Source organism: Grampus griseus, assembly GCF_964374135.1.
Source record: "Grampus griseus genome assembly, chromosome: 16".
NCBI lineage: Eukaryota > Metazoa > Chordata > Mammalia > Artiodactyla > Delphinidae > Grampus > Grampus griseus.
The window spans coordinates 15,113,267-15,127,875 of NC_139010.1; the positions used below are offsets into that span (position 1 = coordinate 15,113,267).

General features: G+C 42.7%; 1 protein-coding gene across 1 annotated transcript in view; it reads right to left on the minus strand.

The window, feature by feature from the left end:
• The window catches only part of ANK3 (ankyrin 3), a gene marked incomplete at its 5' end in the record, with an annotated part of 329,024 nt that overhangs the window by 136,677 nt on the left and 177,738 nt on the right, over nt 1-14,609 (minus strand). The window contains 5 exon segments of the mRNA XM_082673732.1: nt 947-1,144; nt 7,563-7,661; nt 7,949-8,047; nt 9,634-9,831; nt 12,884-12,982. Of these exon segments, the coding sequence (XP_082529858.1) occupies nt 947-1,144; nt 7,563-7,661; nt 7,949-8,047; nt 9,634-9,831; nt 12,884-12,982 (693 nt within the window).

Genomic DNA, 14,609 nt, shown 5'->3' on the forward strand with positions numbered 1-14,609 from the left:
TTTATTATTCATTGCCATAAAACTACTGCTATCTTGAAACTCTACTCCAATATCTGAGCTATGGCTGAGAAATGTCATAGCTGTGCCATCACCACCCTGTAGAGGAGAAGCTAAATAACAGGGAGTTTGGATTATCGGGAATTTGGGGACACTCTTGCAGGTTTTTTTAAATCTGAAGACTAAGGAATATCTGTCTTGTATTTTGGGCAGATCTCAGACTCAGGTATTAATAAGCAGGTCAGCAAACCCAAATTCTCTGCTATACACAGTGGAGGCAGTGACCTCCTTAACATGTCTCTGGGTAACTGTGGGCTGGACTTTCACAGAGCTCTTCACTAACCATGGGGATGTCGAATGTGAGGTCAGGGGAGTCTGAAGACTTCTGGGAACAGAGACTTAAAAAGTTCCCTGGCACTGCCAGTTTACCTACAGAGACTAACCTTTTGCTCTATGGAGTAAGACAGCTACTCTAAATTTCTGTTATGAAAATGAACTCTCTGAAGGCAGACCTGTTTCCAGTTTCTTTTTGTAACCTAGGACTTAAAACTGGGACAGGCAGTAGGTACCCCCCAAATGTCTGTGGCACAGATCAACTTACAACTTTTTATTTACAACCTACAACTCCTTATTTACTATGTTCTGGTTGCCCTTTGACTTTACATTATAACAAAACTTCACGTTACTAGAACAATTTTGTGGACCTCATGTTTATGGCTCTGTTACTCACCAGTATGACTTTGCAGTTATTGACTTAACATTCTCTTATTGTTTAAACGGATTGTTTTCAAGGTCTTCCTACGATAAATGACATGTTGGTACATACTTCTGTGCATACTACACTTTGCACTCTCTATTTGACCTGAATTTTTCATGACTTCTTAGCGATCTTTTGAAGGTGAGGTTTTGTTGCGCTGGATGCTTCGCAGAGGAAAAGAAAGAAGGTTACCTTATTGCTCAGGTTCACGTTAGCATTCCTGCTGAGGAGCAGTGACACCATGTCCACATGTCCTTCCTGAGCTGCAAGATGGACAGAAGCAATTCCTTGCCGGGTAACTGCGTTTGCATCAGCACCATATTCCAGCAGAGTTGTCGCTATGTCCATCTGGTTCTTTTTGGCAGTAATGTGCAGTGGTGTATAACCATTCTGTCAACAGAAATCACTTGGTCACATGCCCAGTCACAAGATAAAAATGTGTGCAGTGCATTTTCAAATAGTATGCTTCCCTTTCTAGTGATTTTCTTTGATGGTTTTAAAAAATCATTAGCAAGTAAGCAAACACTGAGGAATCAAGAAGTGCTAGTAACATAGTGCCCTCATACCTCCCACTTTCCTAAATAGGGGAAACGTACTATAGAGAGTGTAATGCAAAAGAGTCAGAGTACCAGTGGTTTTACAAATGGATGGTAGCTCCCTAGCACAGGTAGTTGTGTTAGTAGGTGCTCAATAATTACTTGCCTTATATATCAGGAATGAGAGGAAACCCAACTAGGAAACAAACAAATGGTACCACCGGGGCAGGTTCAGAGCCATTAGTCAACCTTTAAAATCCCTTTACTAGCCTATTGCTTACAAGTGGAAATTTTTAATTTTCATGGTAGTCAAGATACTGTAATCTACTCCCATTTGCCATTCTGATTGCCTCTTTTATGAAACTCCAGTCATGCTTCAGCTAGACTGGTCCCCAAACAACATATGGCTCATGTTTCTGTCTTGCCTTACTCTACCAAGAATGCTTTTCTCCAACATGCCCTTGGGACCAGCATCTTTCATTTGAAGGTTCAGCTCAAGGGTCACACCCCCATGAAGTGTTTCACCTCCCCTTCCACTCTTTTTTTTTTTTGCGGTAAGCGGGCCTCTCACTGCTGTGGCCTCTCCCGTTGCGGAGCACAGGCTCCGGACGCGCAGGCTCAGCGGCCATGGCTCACGGGCCCAGCCGCTCCGCGGCACGTGGGACCTTCCCGGACCGGGGCACGAACCCGTGTCTCCTGCATCGGCAGGCAGACTCTCAACCACTGTGCCACCAGGGAAGCCCCTCTCCTTCCACTCTTATACCTGCCCCTCACCTGGCTGACTCCAGTCAAAATCCCGGAGATGTTTAGTGGCACTCTTCTTCATATATCTGTCTCCTCCTACTAAAATGCAGATTTGTTAAGGGCAAGTACTGTGCCACATTTGTCTTTGTATCTCTATAGCCGGGCAATGATTGGCAAATCCTTAGATTTGAGTCAAGCTTACTAGAGCTTTCAGAACATTCTGGGATCCTTCTCTTGGTTGACTTCTGATGCTCAGAGGTGGAAGGAACAAAAATCCCTTTGACAAATTGTTAATGAGCTGCTTCAGGAGCCCTTGTCCTAAGAAAAAAGGTCCCCTGCCTTAGGGAACCCTGTCCTGACTCACAGTCATTTAAGAGGAATGCAAGAGTACATTTTGACATGGGCCTGAATCTAATTACATAAAAAATGCCAATGAAAAACTAGAATTTTTTTTTTTGGTATAGACAAGAGGATTTAGAGAAAGAAAAAAGAATAATTAGAATTTATAAAATACAAATAGGATTTAGATTTGGGAATATGGTCCAAATCTGGACAACAGATCAGTCACAATCTTTCCAAGCCATAAGGATGGGTCAGAAACAACTCAGAGGGCAGTGGGGGGCTACTGGTCGACCAGCCTGCTGTAATTAACCCTCATGTTTATGTCAATGGTATGTTCTACTGTGACAGCATTGCTCCCTTGACAAACATTCTTTCTATATTTGATTCTAGAAGATTTAAGGTTGCTGGATATCAACTGAAGAAAGTGGAAATGCCACTTCTAGACTCTTCTGAAACCAGCCTCTGCCGAACAGGATGGGCCAGGGTAGAAGAGTTTACGCTCCTATTTTTAGTTTTGACCTATTGCCATCTGGAAACCCCAGCTGACCTCAGAAGCATTTGGCCCTCTGCTCAGACACACCCTAAAGAGATCGTCCTCAGAGCCTAATGTAGATCTCTGGATTGAGCCCAACTCTACAGTGAGCGACAGGAGGGGGTGATCTGTTTTACTACCATCCCCACCCCTGAATAAAAGGGAAAATTCACAAAGCAGTGCTAGGAAACCTGATTAGTCAAGACTTTTAACACGAACTAATTAGAGTGGTAAAGGCAAGATAAAGTCAGAGCAGCTTCTAATCATGCATCTTATCAGTCAGGAACTTCTCAACCTCTAAAGGTAAGTCAGTATCCTCTGAGAGGTGACAATCCTCTTGATTACTTTTAATTCCACCAAGAAATCATTGACTCTTAAAAAACAGAGAAGCTCTGACATCTGTGTAATGCATGCCAATTCCAGACAAGCTACTCATTATTACTGAGGGGTTTATGCTGAGCTCCTTACCTGAGATACAAAGGAAAGTATAAAGCAAGGGAAAAACAATTTAGGGTATTATTTTAGAATGGCTAGTTTATCTCAGAAAGGCTTAAGAAATATTTTGAATAGGAAACAAGTAGTTTATCTTCAGACCTATGATAACATTTTCTAAATTTCCTAACTTCTAATTTCTAGAAAGTTAAAGGATTCTTACTTGCCATACAAAAGGAGACAGATACATTTATCAGAAGAGACATAAAGTAGTGGGAGACTGAACTAGAGAATAATCTCAATCAATACTTTTTTCCTCTTGATGTAGAGGACAAAGTGCATGCCATGTGTCCTTTTGCATTTCAAGATTAAAAACAAGAGCAGATGTAATTTTAAATGATTAAAAGTAATATATTTACACTGTACTTTATGTTTTTCCCCCAAACCTTCACAATCTCTACTGATCCATGCCAACAGATATACTGTACAGCTTATGAAAGAGAAATCTGACAACTAGTAAGTTAAGGCTCACTAACCCTTCCACAACCTGTGCCCAGGTTATTCCTGAACTCAAGCCAATCCTCTTTCCAGCACAGTGTCCTGCCTCAGGAAATAGATCTGGCTAAAATGGATTAGAGAAGCCCATCTAGTTTTTCAGCACCCTCCTTCCTCTTCCATTAGCTCAAGCCACATCGTGTTTCTAGGGCACATGTGGGTAAGAAAATATGCCCGCAATTCTACAAAAGGGAAGAAAGGGCAACAAGAAAGCATCATGTACTCCAAGAAGAAAGGATCTGAATAAGGAAGAGGTAGCATGGAAAGCACGGCTGTCTGTCATATCCATATGCATGCTTAGCTCTGTTGAGTTTCTGTCCCTCCTTCCTCACCACTACCTGAATTCAGAAATGCTGTAGCCTCCCTAGAGGAAAGAAGGTTATTTGCCTACCCTATATCCATTCTCCTTCCTTCCTTAATAAAAGAACCTTTGGTGTTGTGCCCTGCTGAAAACTACATTTCCCAGCTTCCCTTGCAGAAAGAAGTGGCCAATGAGATGTAAGGAGAAATGGCTGGGTGGAGCTTCTGGCAATGCCCTGCTGTTGGACTTTCTTTCTTCTTCTTCTTTATTTATTTTTTTAATGTTGTGTTTTCTCAATCCATCCTACTGGTGATTAGGGTACTTAATACCACGTTATGAGGGCACATTTATCAGTCTGCTTTTCAAATGTTACTCTTCTACCTTCTTCCAACCCACTGTTCCTCTTTTGCGATGTCCTATTCAGTTTAAAGAAATCAGAAAAAAATGACAAAACAAATTTAATTTTGTTTAAAAAAGTTTAGTCCCTATGAAAACCCATCCTACCTATATGTGACAGGCCCTCCAAGGGGGCCTGCCTGAACAGTAAGAGCTGCCCCTGTGGGCTACCTGTGTCTGACTTGCTTTACTACCTGGCAGCCTGAGCAACAAGAGCTGGAAGAAAGACCCAGAAAAATCACAGGAAATTTTCTTTACACTCTGGAAACACTGAACCAGCGACAACACCTGCCTGCCTCCAGACTGGTTATGACAAGAGAACAAACAGAACCTCATCAGTTTAATCCACCGTAGCTACGTCTTTTTTCTACCAGGTGAACCAAACCCTAACTGATAGAACTGGCTTTGCTCAGGATCAAAGACTAGAAAAAGCTCCTGACCAGGACCACAGCCTCAGAAAGTGGGGATGGTTGGACATGTGTCAGACATGGCATACAGAGACTCTTACGGAGGCAACTGCACTATGGGAGTGTGAATGAATGTCCTCTTAGAAAAGCCTGTGTTCAGTTGACTGTAAAAGATATGCTGAAGGCTAAAGGGCTGTTAAAGAACTGCTTTTCGACTCTTTGTCAAAGATGTTTTGCAGATAGGGAACCGTGAAGTCTTGTTGGACAAATACGAAGCTGAAAATCAACTACAAATAGATCAACTATTGGCCTTTTTCAGAGTTATTTGTGGATGAAAAGGTGGACTGGACTCATTTTGTTTCACTTATTTATGCCTTTTGTCAATTCTAAACTACTTAGCACTAGTTATGACAAAATTATTACTCTCATGTGAGGAATGAATAGTTCACTTATTAATTATTTACTGGTTGCCTGCCATGAGCCTGAGGGTACTTATAACAGAAGAAAAGTGGCCCAGGCTTAAAGGGGTAGGAAAATAAACAAATGAAGTGGACAACTATTAAATTTCATTGTAAATTTTTCTCAGTTTAAAACTTGTGGTAAAATATACATTACATAAAACTTACCATTTAAGTGTACAGTCAATGGCGTGAAGTACATTCACAATGTTCTCTGTTCATTGCCACCATCCATCTCTAAACTGAAACTCCACCCATTCAACACTAACTCCCCATTCTTTCCTTCACTCGGCCCCTGGCAACCAGCTTTCTACACTGTGTTTCCACAGGAAATCATACAGTATTTGTCCTTTGATGGCTTATGTCATTCAGCATAGTATCTCTGAGGTTCATTTATGTCGTAGCACGTGTCAGAATTCCCTTCCTTTTTAAGACTGAATAATATTCCATTGCATGTATAGACTGCATTTGGTTTATCCATTCATGCTTCCATGGACACGTGGGTTGCTTCTACACTTTGGCTATTGTGAATAATGCTGCTATTCCTTTTTTTTTAAATAAAGTTTTTTCAAAAGTCAAGGGATGGCTTTATGATAGAAAGAATGTCAGGGCTAGAAATTATGGGAAAAAGCTGCTCTTAGATGAAAAGCAAGTTTGGGGGCTTGATTTTGAATTGTAGATTTCACTGGGTACAATTCTGAAGATGATGGGGCAGGAGATGACTGAGAAATACAGGAAAAAAGGTTCTGAAGAGAAATAACTTTCAAAGATCACATACTCTCTAAATGGAGAAAGTACCTGAAAACTTTATCTCTGAAAGTATCCAAAGTAACTTAGAATAGCCCAAATTCTTTGATTTGTGTGTACAAGAGATTTGATCTAAACACTAAGTTTAAAGGAGAACACTACAGCTGCCCCCAAATGGAAGAGCTAAACAAATATAAAAAGCCGGAGGGATGCTAAAAGTTCCTTCAACCAACGGTATTTAGGAAAAGAATGGGAAAGCATTTTAAATTGTGCTCTGTATCATTCCAGTGTTCTCTGATCATAACTACCTGCTCAACAATAGCGAACTCATTAAACCAACAGCACTATGCTAACCTATCTTTAAATAAACTCTTTATGATTTGCTTCTCAAGTCGGAATACCAGAGTCATAAGAAAGCCATTCACTCTAAGTACCTCTTTTCTGAGAAATCTGTTATCTACCGGTCAAAAATGACCTAACGGGGCTTCCCTGGTGGCGCAGTGGTTGAGAGTCCACCTGCCGATGCAGGGGACATGGGCTCGTGCCCCGGTCCGGGAAGATCCCACATGCCGCGGAGCGGTTGGGCCCGTGAGCCATGGCCGCTGAGCCTGCGCATCCGGAGCTTGTGCTCTGCAATGGGAGAGGCCACAGCAGTGAGAGGCCTCCGTACCGCAAAAAAAAAAAAAAAAAAAAAAAAGACCTAACAATAAGAATAAAGAAAAATAAAGATTCTCCTACTGTATAGCACAGGGAACTATAGTCTGCATGCTGTGATGAACCATAATAGAAAAGAATATGAAAAGGAATGTACATATCTGTATAACTGATTCACTTTGCTATACAGCAGAAATTAACACAACATTGTAAATCAACTATACTTCAATAAAATAAATTTTAAAAAAAGAATAAAGATTCTCCTTAGCAATAATAACAACACATGAGCAAAACCTCTCAACTTATTTTATTAAGCACACATAAACCACTTGAAGGCAATGTTTTATGGCCAGGAAAATGTAACACATATTTTATAACTTTGACAAATGAGAACTTTCTTACTCCCTCTGGCTGTTCTTACGTTTTTAGTCTGGCTAAAGAGGACTTCAACTTTTTTTCCTGGATTTTCCTCAGACTCCAGGACATCCTGGATTTTCAAGGAATAACAATGGACAAGTAAATATTTATTGAGCATCTACCACAGAAGCTGACTAAATAGCCGAAGGCACAGACTTCCTAAGGCACTTATATTTCCATGATCTTTAAGGGATGCCTAAACTAGGAGGGTGATACAGACGAAGCCAAAGTAAATATACATATAGAGACTGCCCGTCAGTCTCCTCATGCTGTCACAGTACAGGTACCTTTGCAGCCGCGTGGGGTGAGGCTCCTTGGTCCAGAAGCAGAAGGGCCACTTTCTGATTATCGTAATGTGCAGCTACATGCAGTGGAGTTAGCCCGCTCTGAAAACACGTGCAGAAACAACAACCAGTGTCAAAGCGCCTTAACGTCAGAGGCCTAGATTTAGGAGATGGGATTACATTGGATACAACACACAGTGTAGTTTACATTCCAGTTTCCACAACACTTGGACCCCAGCTTTCACCTCCTATTTCTGCAGTCATCTTCATCCTATGAGACTTAAATATGGATTAGTTATAATTTAGGTGGCTGTTGGTGAATGTTAGCAAGCGCTTGTTTTTTGTTATCATGGGAGTGGCCTGTTACAAGTTGGCCGATGACCCCATACCTTCCCAGCAGCATCCGGAGATGCACTTTTCTGTAGCAGGAGACTGGCTACTTCAAGCTTCCCGTACTTTGCTGCCACATGAAGGGGAGTAAATCCTTTCTGAAACGATAAACATAAAAATAATGAGTAATAGAAACGATACAAAGGCATCACTCTTCTAGAACTGAGGCATTATTCTAATGGTGAAGAGCAGTTAAGCCTGTACTTAAGGACCAAGACTGGTAGATAACAGTTAAAGAGTCCCCTTTTCAACAGATGAGCAGCATATTTAATCTTTCTCTTTCTGTTGGCTCGGCCACGAGACACTAATCCTGGGGACTAGTCAGGTACCTGACGAGGATGAAGTTGGAAAGCTGGATCTGGGGCTTATTCTAGGGCCATTTGGGGATTTCACATTGTGGGAAGAATAGGTTATAGGGTCCAGGCCCAATTTGGATTTGGAGGGCTTGGAAAAATCTAGGACAAGTCTGGACCTCCCATAACCTCGCACAGCACCAGACTGGAGCCTTTCTCTTCCCCTTTCTTTATTGCCACACGTATACACACGTCTGTATGTATGACCCAGTCCTTAGGGGTAGGAGTCAGAGATTCTCACACTTTAGCCACCACAGGTGAACTGAACAATAACACAGGGTTCTATCTCAATAAATAGGCGAGAGTTGGATACTGAGAGTTGAGCAGCTCCTTCTTCTTGCTTCCAACTCTTACAAGGATCTGGGTATCGACTGGTCAGTCACCATGCACAGCTAGGGCCCCAAGCACGAGGCAGGGATTAGAGGGCTGTCAACATATTTGACCCCACAGGACTATAGCCAGTTAGAGTAAGTGGGCAGCTCGTATGGTGGAAAGGCCAGGACACACAAAACCCTATCACCCATTCCTCTGTTTAACATGTTAAATGAGATCCAGGAACTTGCATGTCTACTGAGGAGCCTAGAGAATCGCAGGGGTCGAATTCTGAGAAAGTCATCATTTGTTCAGATAGTTTCCCAAGTATTTGTAATCACTGTAATTATCTTCTGCATTGATTACACATGAATGCTTCTTCTCTGCATCTCAAAAAGGGTGTAACACCAATTTCTAGCTTTCTAAGACATGCTGTGGGCCAGTTCATCTTGCTATCACACTTGCTAGTTTATGTAGGATCCAAGAAAAATGAGCTCTAAATTTTGCATTCTGCACTTGAAAAGCAACTGGGTGGTGGGTCATTACTGTAAGGCATCAGAGCTGAGATTAAAAAACAAAAACCTATAAATCAGAAAAGAAAGCAACAACAAAAAAAGCAGCATCAACAAACCAAGAAAAAAAATACACCTCCTGCTTTGAAAGTATTATAAACGCATTAACCAACTGAGCTTTGATAAAGTGGTTTGTATACCTGGCCTCAGCAACAGAAATCTGTGGCTGTGTTTTTCAAGCACCCTTTAAATCTGTCAAACAACTTGCAAGAAATATCTGACTCCAGACATCAATAAGGTTTCATCAGAAGATAATGTACTGAGAAACGTAAGATATACACACACACCAAATCACCCTGCCCCACCCCAGGGCTTTGCGGGCCAAGTTAATCCTGGGATCCAAGTAGAGTTGCTGTTGTACACCTTTTGTACCTATTACCACGCAGGAAACTGTAAAGAGAATGTTTTTTGGGGGACACAGCAGGATTCTAAGACTGGCTTTCATACCTTTGTTGTTATAGATAAAGATGCGCCATGATCCAAAAGGAAGGCGGCTACGTCCTCATGCCCCTCTCGGGCTGCAAGGTGGAGTGGGGTGTACCCAGAAGTCGTGGCTGCATTTGGAGATGCTCCTTGCTGTAACAGCTGTTGTACTATATCTGCTTTCCCCAATCGCGCAGAAATGTGGAGTGGGGTTTGGTCATCCTATAGGACAAGTAAAAGTTCAGGGCTGATGAGCTGAGGACAATGGTGCCACTGTGAAAAATACAGGAAACTTCACTGCTTGGTATCAGAGGCTACATTCAACTCTTTGATTCAATACTAAAAAGAACCTCATTTATCTTTTTCTTTAAGTTTCAGAAAGGTGGGGATGGCAGATCTAAGCACCTTAAACACCCTGTGAGTAACCTATCAGCGTGAGAATTGTGAAAGGCAGTTCTATCTAGAAATTATCCCCACTCCGTCCTGCTATACTTTAGCAATTTTTAAACCTCTGATGACTCCTTTTTGGGAGAGATAAGGGAATGTATCCTGGGAAAACGGAAATACCTGGGAGGGATATTATACCTCCACGTGAGTACATGAGTTCTCATGTACTCATATGTAATGAATTATTGTATTGGTGCTGCCTTCCCACAGTCAAAAGTGGGAGGAGGGGAGAGGGCAGTGTAGGATGGTTGAGGAAGGTTCCCAGCTAAGATGGGGGCTGACAGCCAGCCCATCCTCTGCTTGCCGAGCTGTCATCCAGGCTGCATCTGCCTGGAGTGGAAGGCACCTTATGACAGTTCACCCAAGGACACAAGGCACTCCTAAGTCCTGCACCCTGAGGGCCTTATCCCCACGTTGGAGAGGTATCTTTTCCTTGTTTGCCCAAAGATGCCCTCTGGAGAGAAATCCCCTACCGAGATGTGAAAAAGTCCAGGTAAATACTTTATGTAGGGCAAGTAGAGAGAAGAGGCTGGAGCACAGGGCACTGCTGTGCAAAGGTCAAGATCAAAGCAAGAGGGTCTGTGTAACTAGTAGGAAGTGTGAGAAATTAGGGGAGATGCCACTGGCTATGGAAGTCAGACTCTTAACAATGACACATACTATCTCTTTAATGAGATAACTATACATCTTATGGTCAATTTCAGCTTGTGGGTGAAACCATTTCCTAGATGAAATGCTTCTTATGTAACAACACTCAAAAATGTGAGGTTTCTTGTAATGGTAGAGTACAGCCTCTCTTAACCAATCTACTTAACTGATTAACCAACATCCTCTAGATCAGGGATCAGAACAGTAAAATCCAGGGGCCAAATCCAGCTGCCACCTGTGTTTGTAAATGAAGTTTTATTGGAACACAGTCATGTCCATTTGCTGATGTATTAAATTATGTACTATTGCTGTTTTCACTCTGTAATGACAGAGCTGAGAGTTTGTGGACAAAGACAGTATCCTGTGAAGCCTAAAATATTGATGATCAGGCCCTTTCCAGACAACGTTTGCGGAGCTCTGTTTCTAGGTCCTCTGTAAAATCTACCAGCTGGTACCACGATACACCGGACACTTAAGGTTTACAGTCTGCTGACTAGAATGTTACCACTACCTTTGTACCCACCTGTGGATTTTATGTTTACAAAGACCTAGTTGTGTTTGTTCCCACACTAATGTGTTTATACTAGTACTTTTCTAGCTTGTACTATGTTTACACTAATTATATGACATAATATGTTAACAGGTATATATGAATACCGCAGGAAAGGCTTTAAGGACACTGTTAAAAGCCTTGGAGAGCCTTGGCAGACGGTGATGAAAAACCAACTGTGGGGGCTTCCCTGGTGGCGCAGTGGTTGGGAGTCGCCTGCCGATGCAGGGGATGCGGGTTCGTGCCCCGGTCCGGGAAGATCCCACATGCCGCGGAGCGGCTGGGCCCGTGAGCCATGGCCGCTGAGCCTGCGCGTCCACAGCCTGTGCTCCGCAACGGGAGAGGCCACAGCAGTGAGAGGCCCGCGTACCGCAAACAAAAAACAAAAAACAAAAAACAACTATGGGACTTCCCCGGTGGTCCAGTGGTTAAGACTCCATGCTTCCAATGCAGGGGGCACAAGTTCAATCCCTGGTTGGGGAAGTTCTGAATGCCACACAGCCAAAAAAGAAAAAAAAGAGAAAAAAAAAACAAAACCAAAAAGCCAACTATGGTCAAACTACATATGGGTAGGAGAGCTGAATAGACTGGGGGAAAATTATAAAAGCTGAGAAATATCCTGTACTCAAACTGCTTTGCAAATGCCTCAGTCTTCTCTTCTTTTAACCCTAAACTAGAAACTACAAAGTATGTAATTAAATGACAAATAAATGTACATTTGTATATTGAAGGGCTAAAATTAAATGGTTGAGGTATTTACATATCTATTTACGATTCTTGACCGGAACTGCCATTTAAAAAAAAAAATTGGTAAATTATAGTTTATTCATGCACTGAAAAAAAATCATTAAAAAAAAGCTAAACATCACTAAATAAACAACAAATTTTAAACTGCCATTTTGATAACCAGACCAACTACCATCAAGACGGTGACAGATAGTGAGTCTCTTCTGGAGGGTAAATGCCAGGCAGAGAATGACGCATTCAGACTCAGCCCTTGGACTTCCCCAGCTGTCCAGTGGTTAAGGCTCCACCTTCCAATGCAGGGAGCGTGGGTTCGAACCCTGGTCTGGGAACTAAGATCCCACATGCCGCAAGGTGCGGCCCCAAACAAACAAACAGACAAACGAGCTCATCCCTGACGTTCTTCTATATTCTATGTTCCATGAACAACTCTGACCAAGTCTCAGGGTTTATGGTCTCACAACTTGCAGAGAAAAAGTTCAAACTCCCTTTTTCCTTTTGTGGCTCTGACAGCTGACATCTAGGTCAACCAAAAGAACTCAATTATGCTTCCAAACTGTGCTTGTTTTAGAAGCTTTGTGCATGAGCCCTTCTCCATAGAGTGCAAACAACTGTGGGCCAATTCTAGGTTTGTTTCCTAAGCCATTGGGATGAGCAATGTGCCAAGGACACAAAGTTCTTGTTCTATTTCATTTTGTTAAATAATTGAGTAGATACACATACAGGGAAGGGATGTTTTCAATATCCCTTGGGTAGAGACTTTTGTCATTGGTGGTGGTTCATTACTTTAAAAGAGTGATCCTGGAAGAAAGCATGTCTATGTTTAAAGGTTTTATTAAAATCATTTCTTCTCTCGAAGCAAACACTTCCACGCTCGGCACATACCTTAGCTTTAGCTTCTACCTGAGCGCCGTCTTGCACCAGATACCGCACGACTTCGGCCTGGCCGGACCGAGCTGCCATGTGCAGCGCTGTTTCTCCTCTCTGGGGAACAGGAGCCGTTAGGTAACTTAAGGTAACTTAACGGCAGCTCTAAAGAAGACTGGCCTATTTGCTTTGCATAAAGTTGATGATGGAGGGTTTTTTTTTTTTTTAAATAAAAAGTAGTTCCAAGCACTTCCTTATTGAAAATAGGAAAGATAGGAAATCAAATACACAAGAATTTCCCAGGAACCTGGTCCATGATGGAAGACATCAGTGTAAGCCCAAAGCGCACGGCAGGATCAGAAGCCGTGCTCAATAATCTACAGTGTAGCCTCACTGGGGGTTCAAAGGCAAATGCTATGGGGCCAAGCAGGAGGGTAGGCGAGTGAAGCGGGCAGGTGGGGGAATGCTCCTGGAGACAGGCCAGGCCTTCTCCTGGCTGGGGGAGGCGCTGCTAGCTGGCGTCAGCGGGCTACTCCAGTAACTCTTTGCAATGCCAGCCGTATCATGCCATACCTTCCTATTTTTCAAACACAGCGGCAGTTTGGATATTTGTGGATATTTCTTGAATGCTGGTCAAAAAATCAAGAGTTCAAAACAAAAGAAAACCAAAAATGCTGCACAGGCAACACAAAACACACCCAAGGGCCAGACGTGGCTTGCCCTTGGTTTGCATTTCCTGCTTTATCTCAACAGGTCATTATCCTTTGGGGCATTATTCCAAGGGGTTATTTTCTTTGCCACTGGACTTCCCCCGCCTCTGCTGCTTTTCACCAAATGGACTTTAATTCAGATGATCTTTTCGTTTATGTAATAATAAAAAAAGGAAAACAACATAGAAAACACATATGGATTGAAATGTAAAAAGTGATAAAAATCAAATATATTCTCCCCCACACAAGTGATGCCCACCTTTATTTTTTATTTTAAAATTATATATTTATTTATTTATTTTTGGCTGCGTTGGGTCTTCGTTGCTGTGCACAGGCTTTCTCTAGGTGTGGCGAGCAGGGGCTACTCTTTGTTGCGGAGCGCGGGCTTCTCATTGTGGTGGCGTCTCTTGTTGTGGAGCATGGGCTCTAGGCATGTGGGCTTCAGTAGCTGTGGTGCGCGGGTTTCAGTAGTCGTGGCTCGTGGGCTCTAGAGCACAGGCTCAGTAGTTGTGGCGCACGGGCTTAGCTGTTCCGCGGCATGTGGGGTCTTCCCGGACCAGGGCTCGAACCCATGTCCCCTGCATCGGCAGGTGGATTCTTAACCACTGCGCCACCAGGGAAGTCCCAGTGCCCACCTTTAAATTACTTTTTTATAGATATCGCTTTGCTTTATAGGACATCCACCTCCATGGAAGGATATGCAGAGATACAGTTCACACGAAACTTGTTGCTATGTTTCCTGGAAAGGTGCTGAGGATGTAGGTGACCATGTTACCCAGTGTTCTCTTTGTAAAGGAAAACCTTCTCTCCTGGCGTTAGTACCAGGAAAGACTGCATTTCAGCTGAGAGCTGGTCTGACGTGGATATGCTGACTCAAGCTGTTGGAAGACACAGAGTCTTTCGGGGGCCTACCCTCAGGGTGAGGACGCAGGACCTTATGGTTTGCCCTTTCTGTGCCAGAATGTTCCTTGTTTTATTTTTATTTCTTTGGTGCTCATGAGTCCAACAAGTGTTCTTATGCTTGTGGTCTGGGG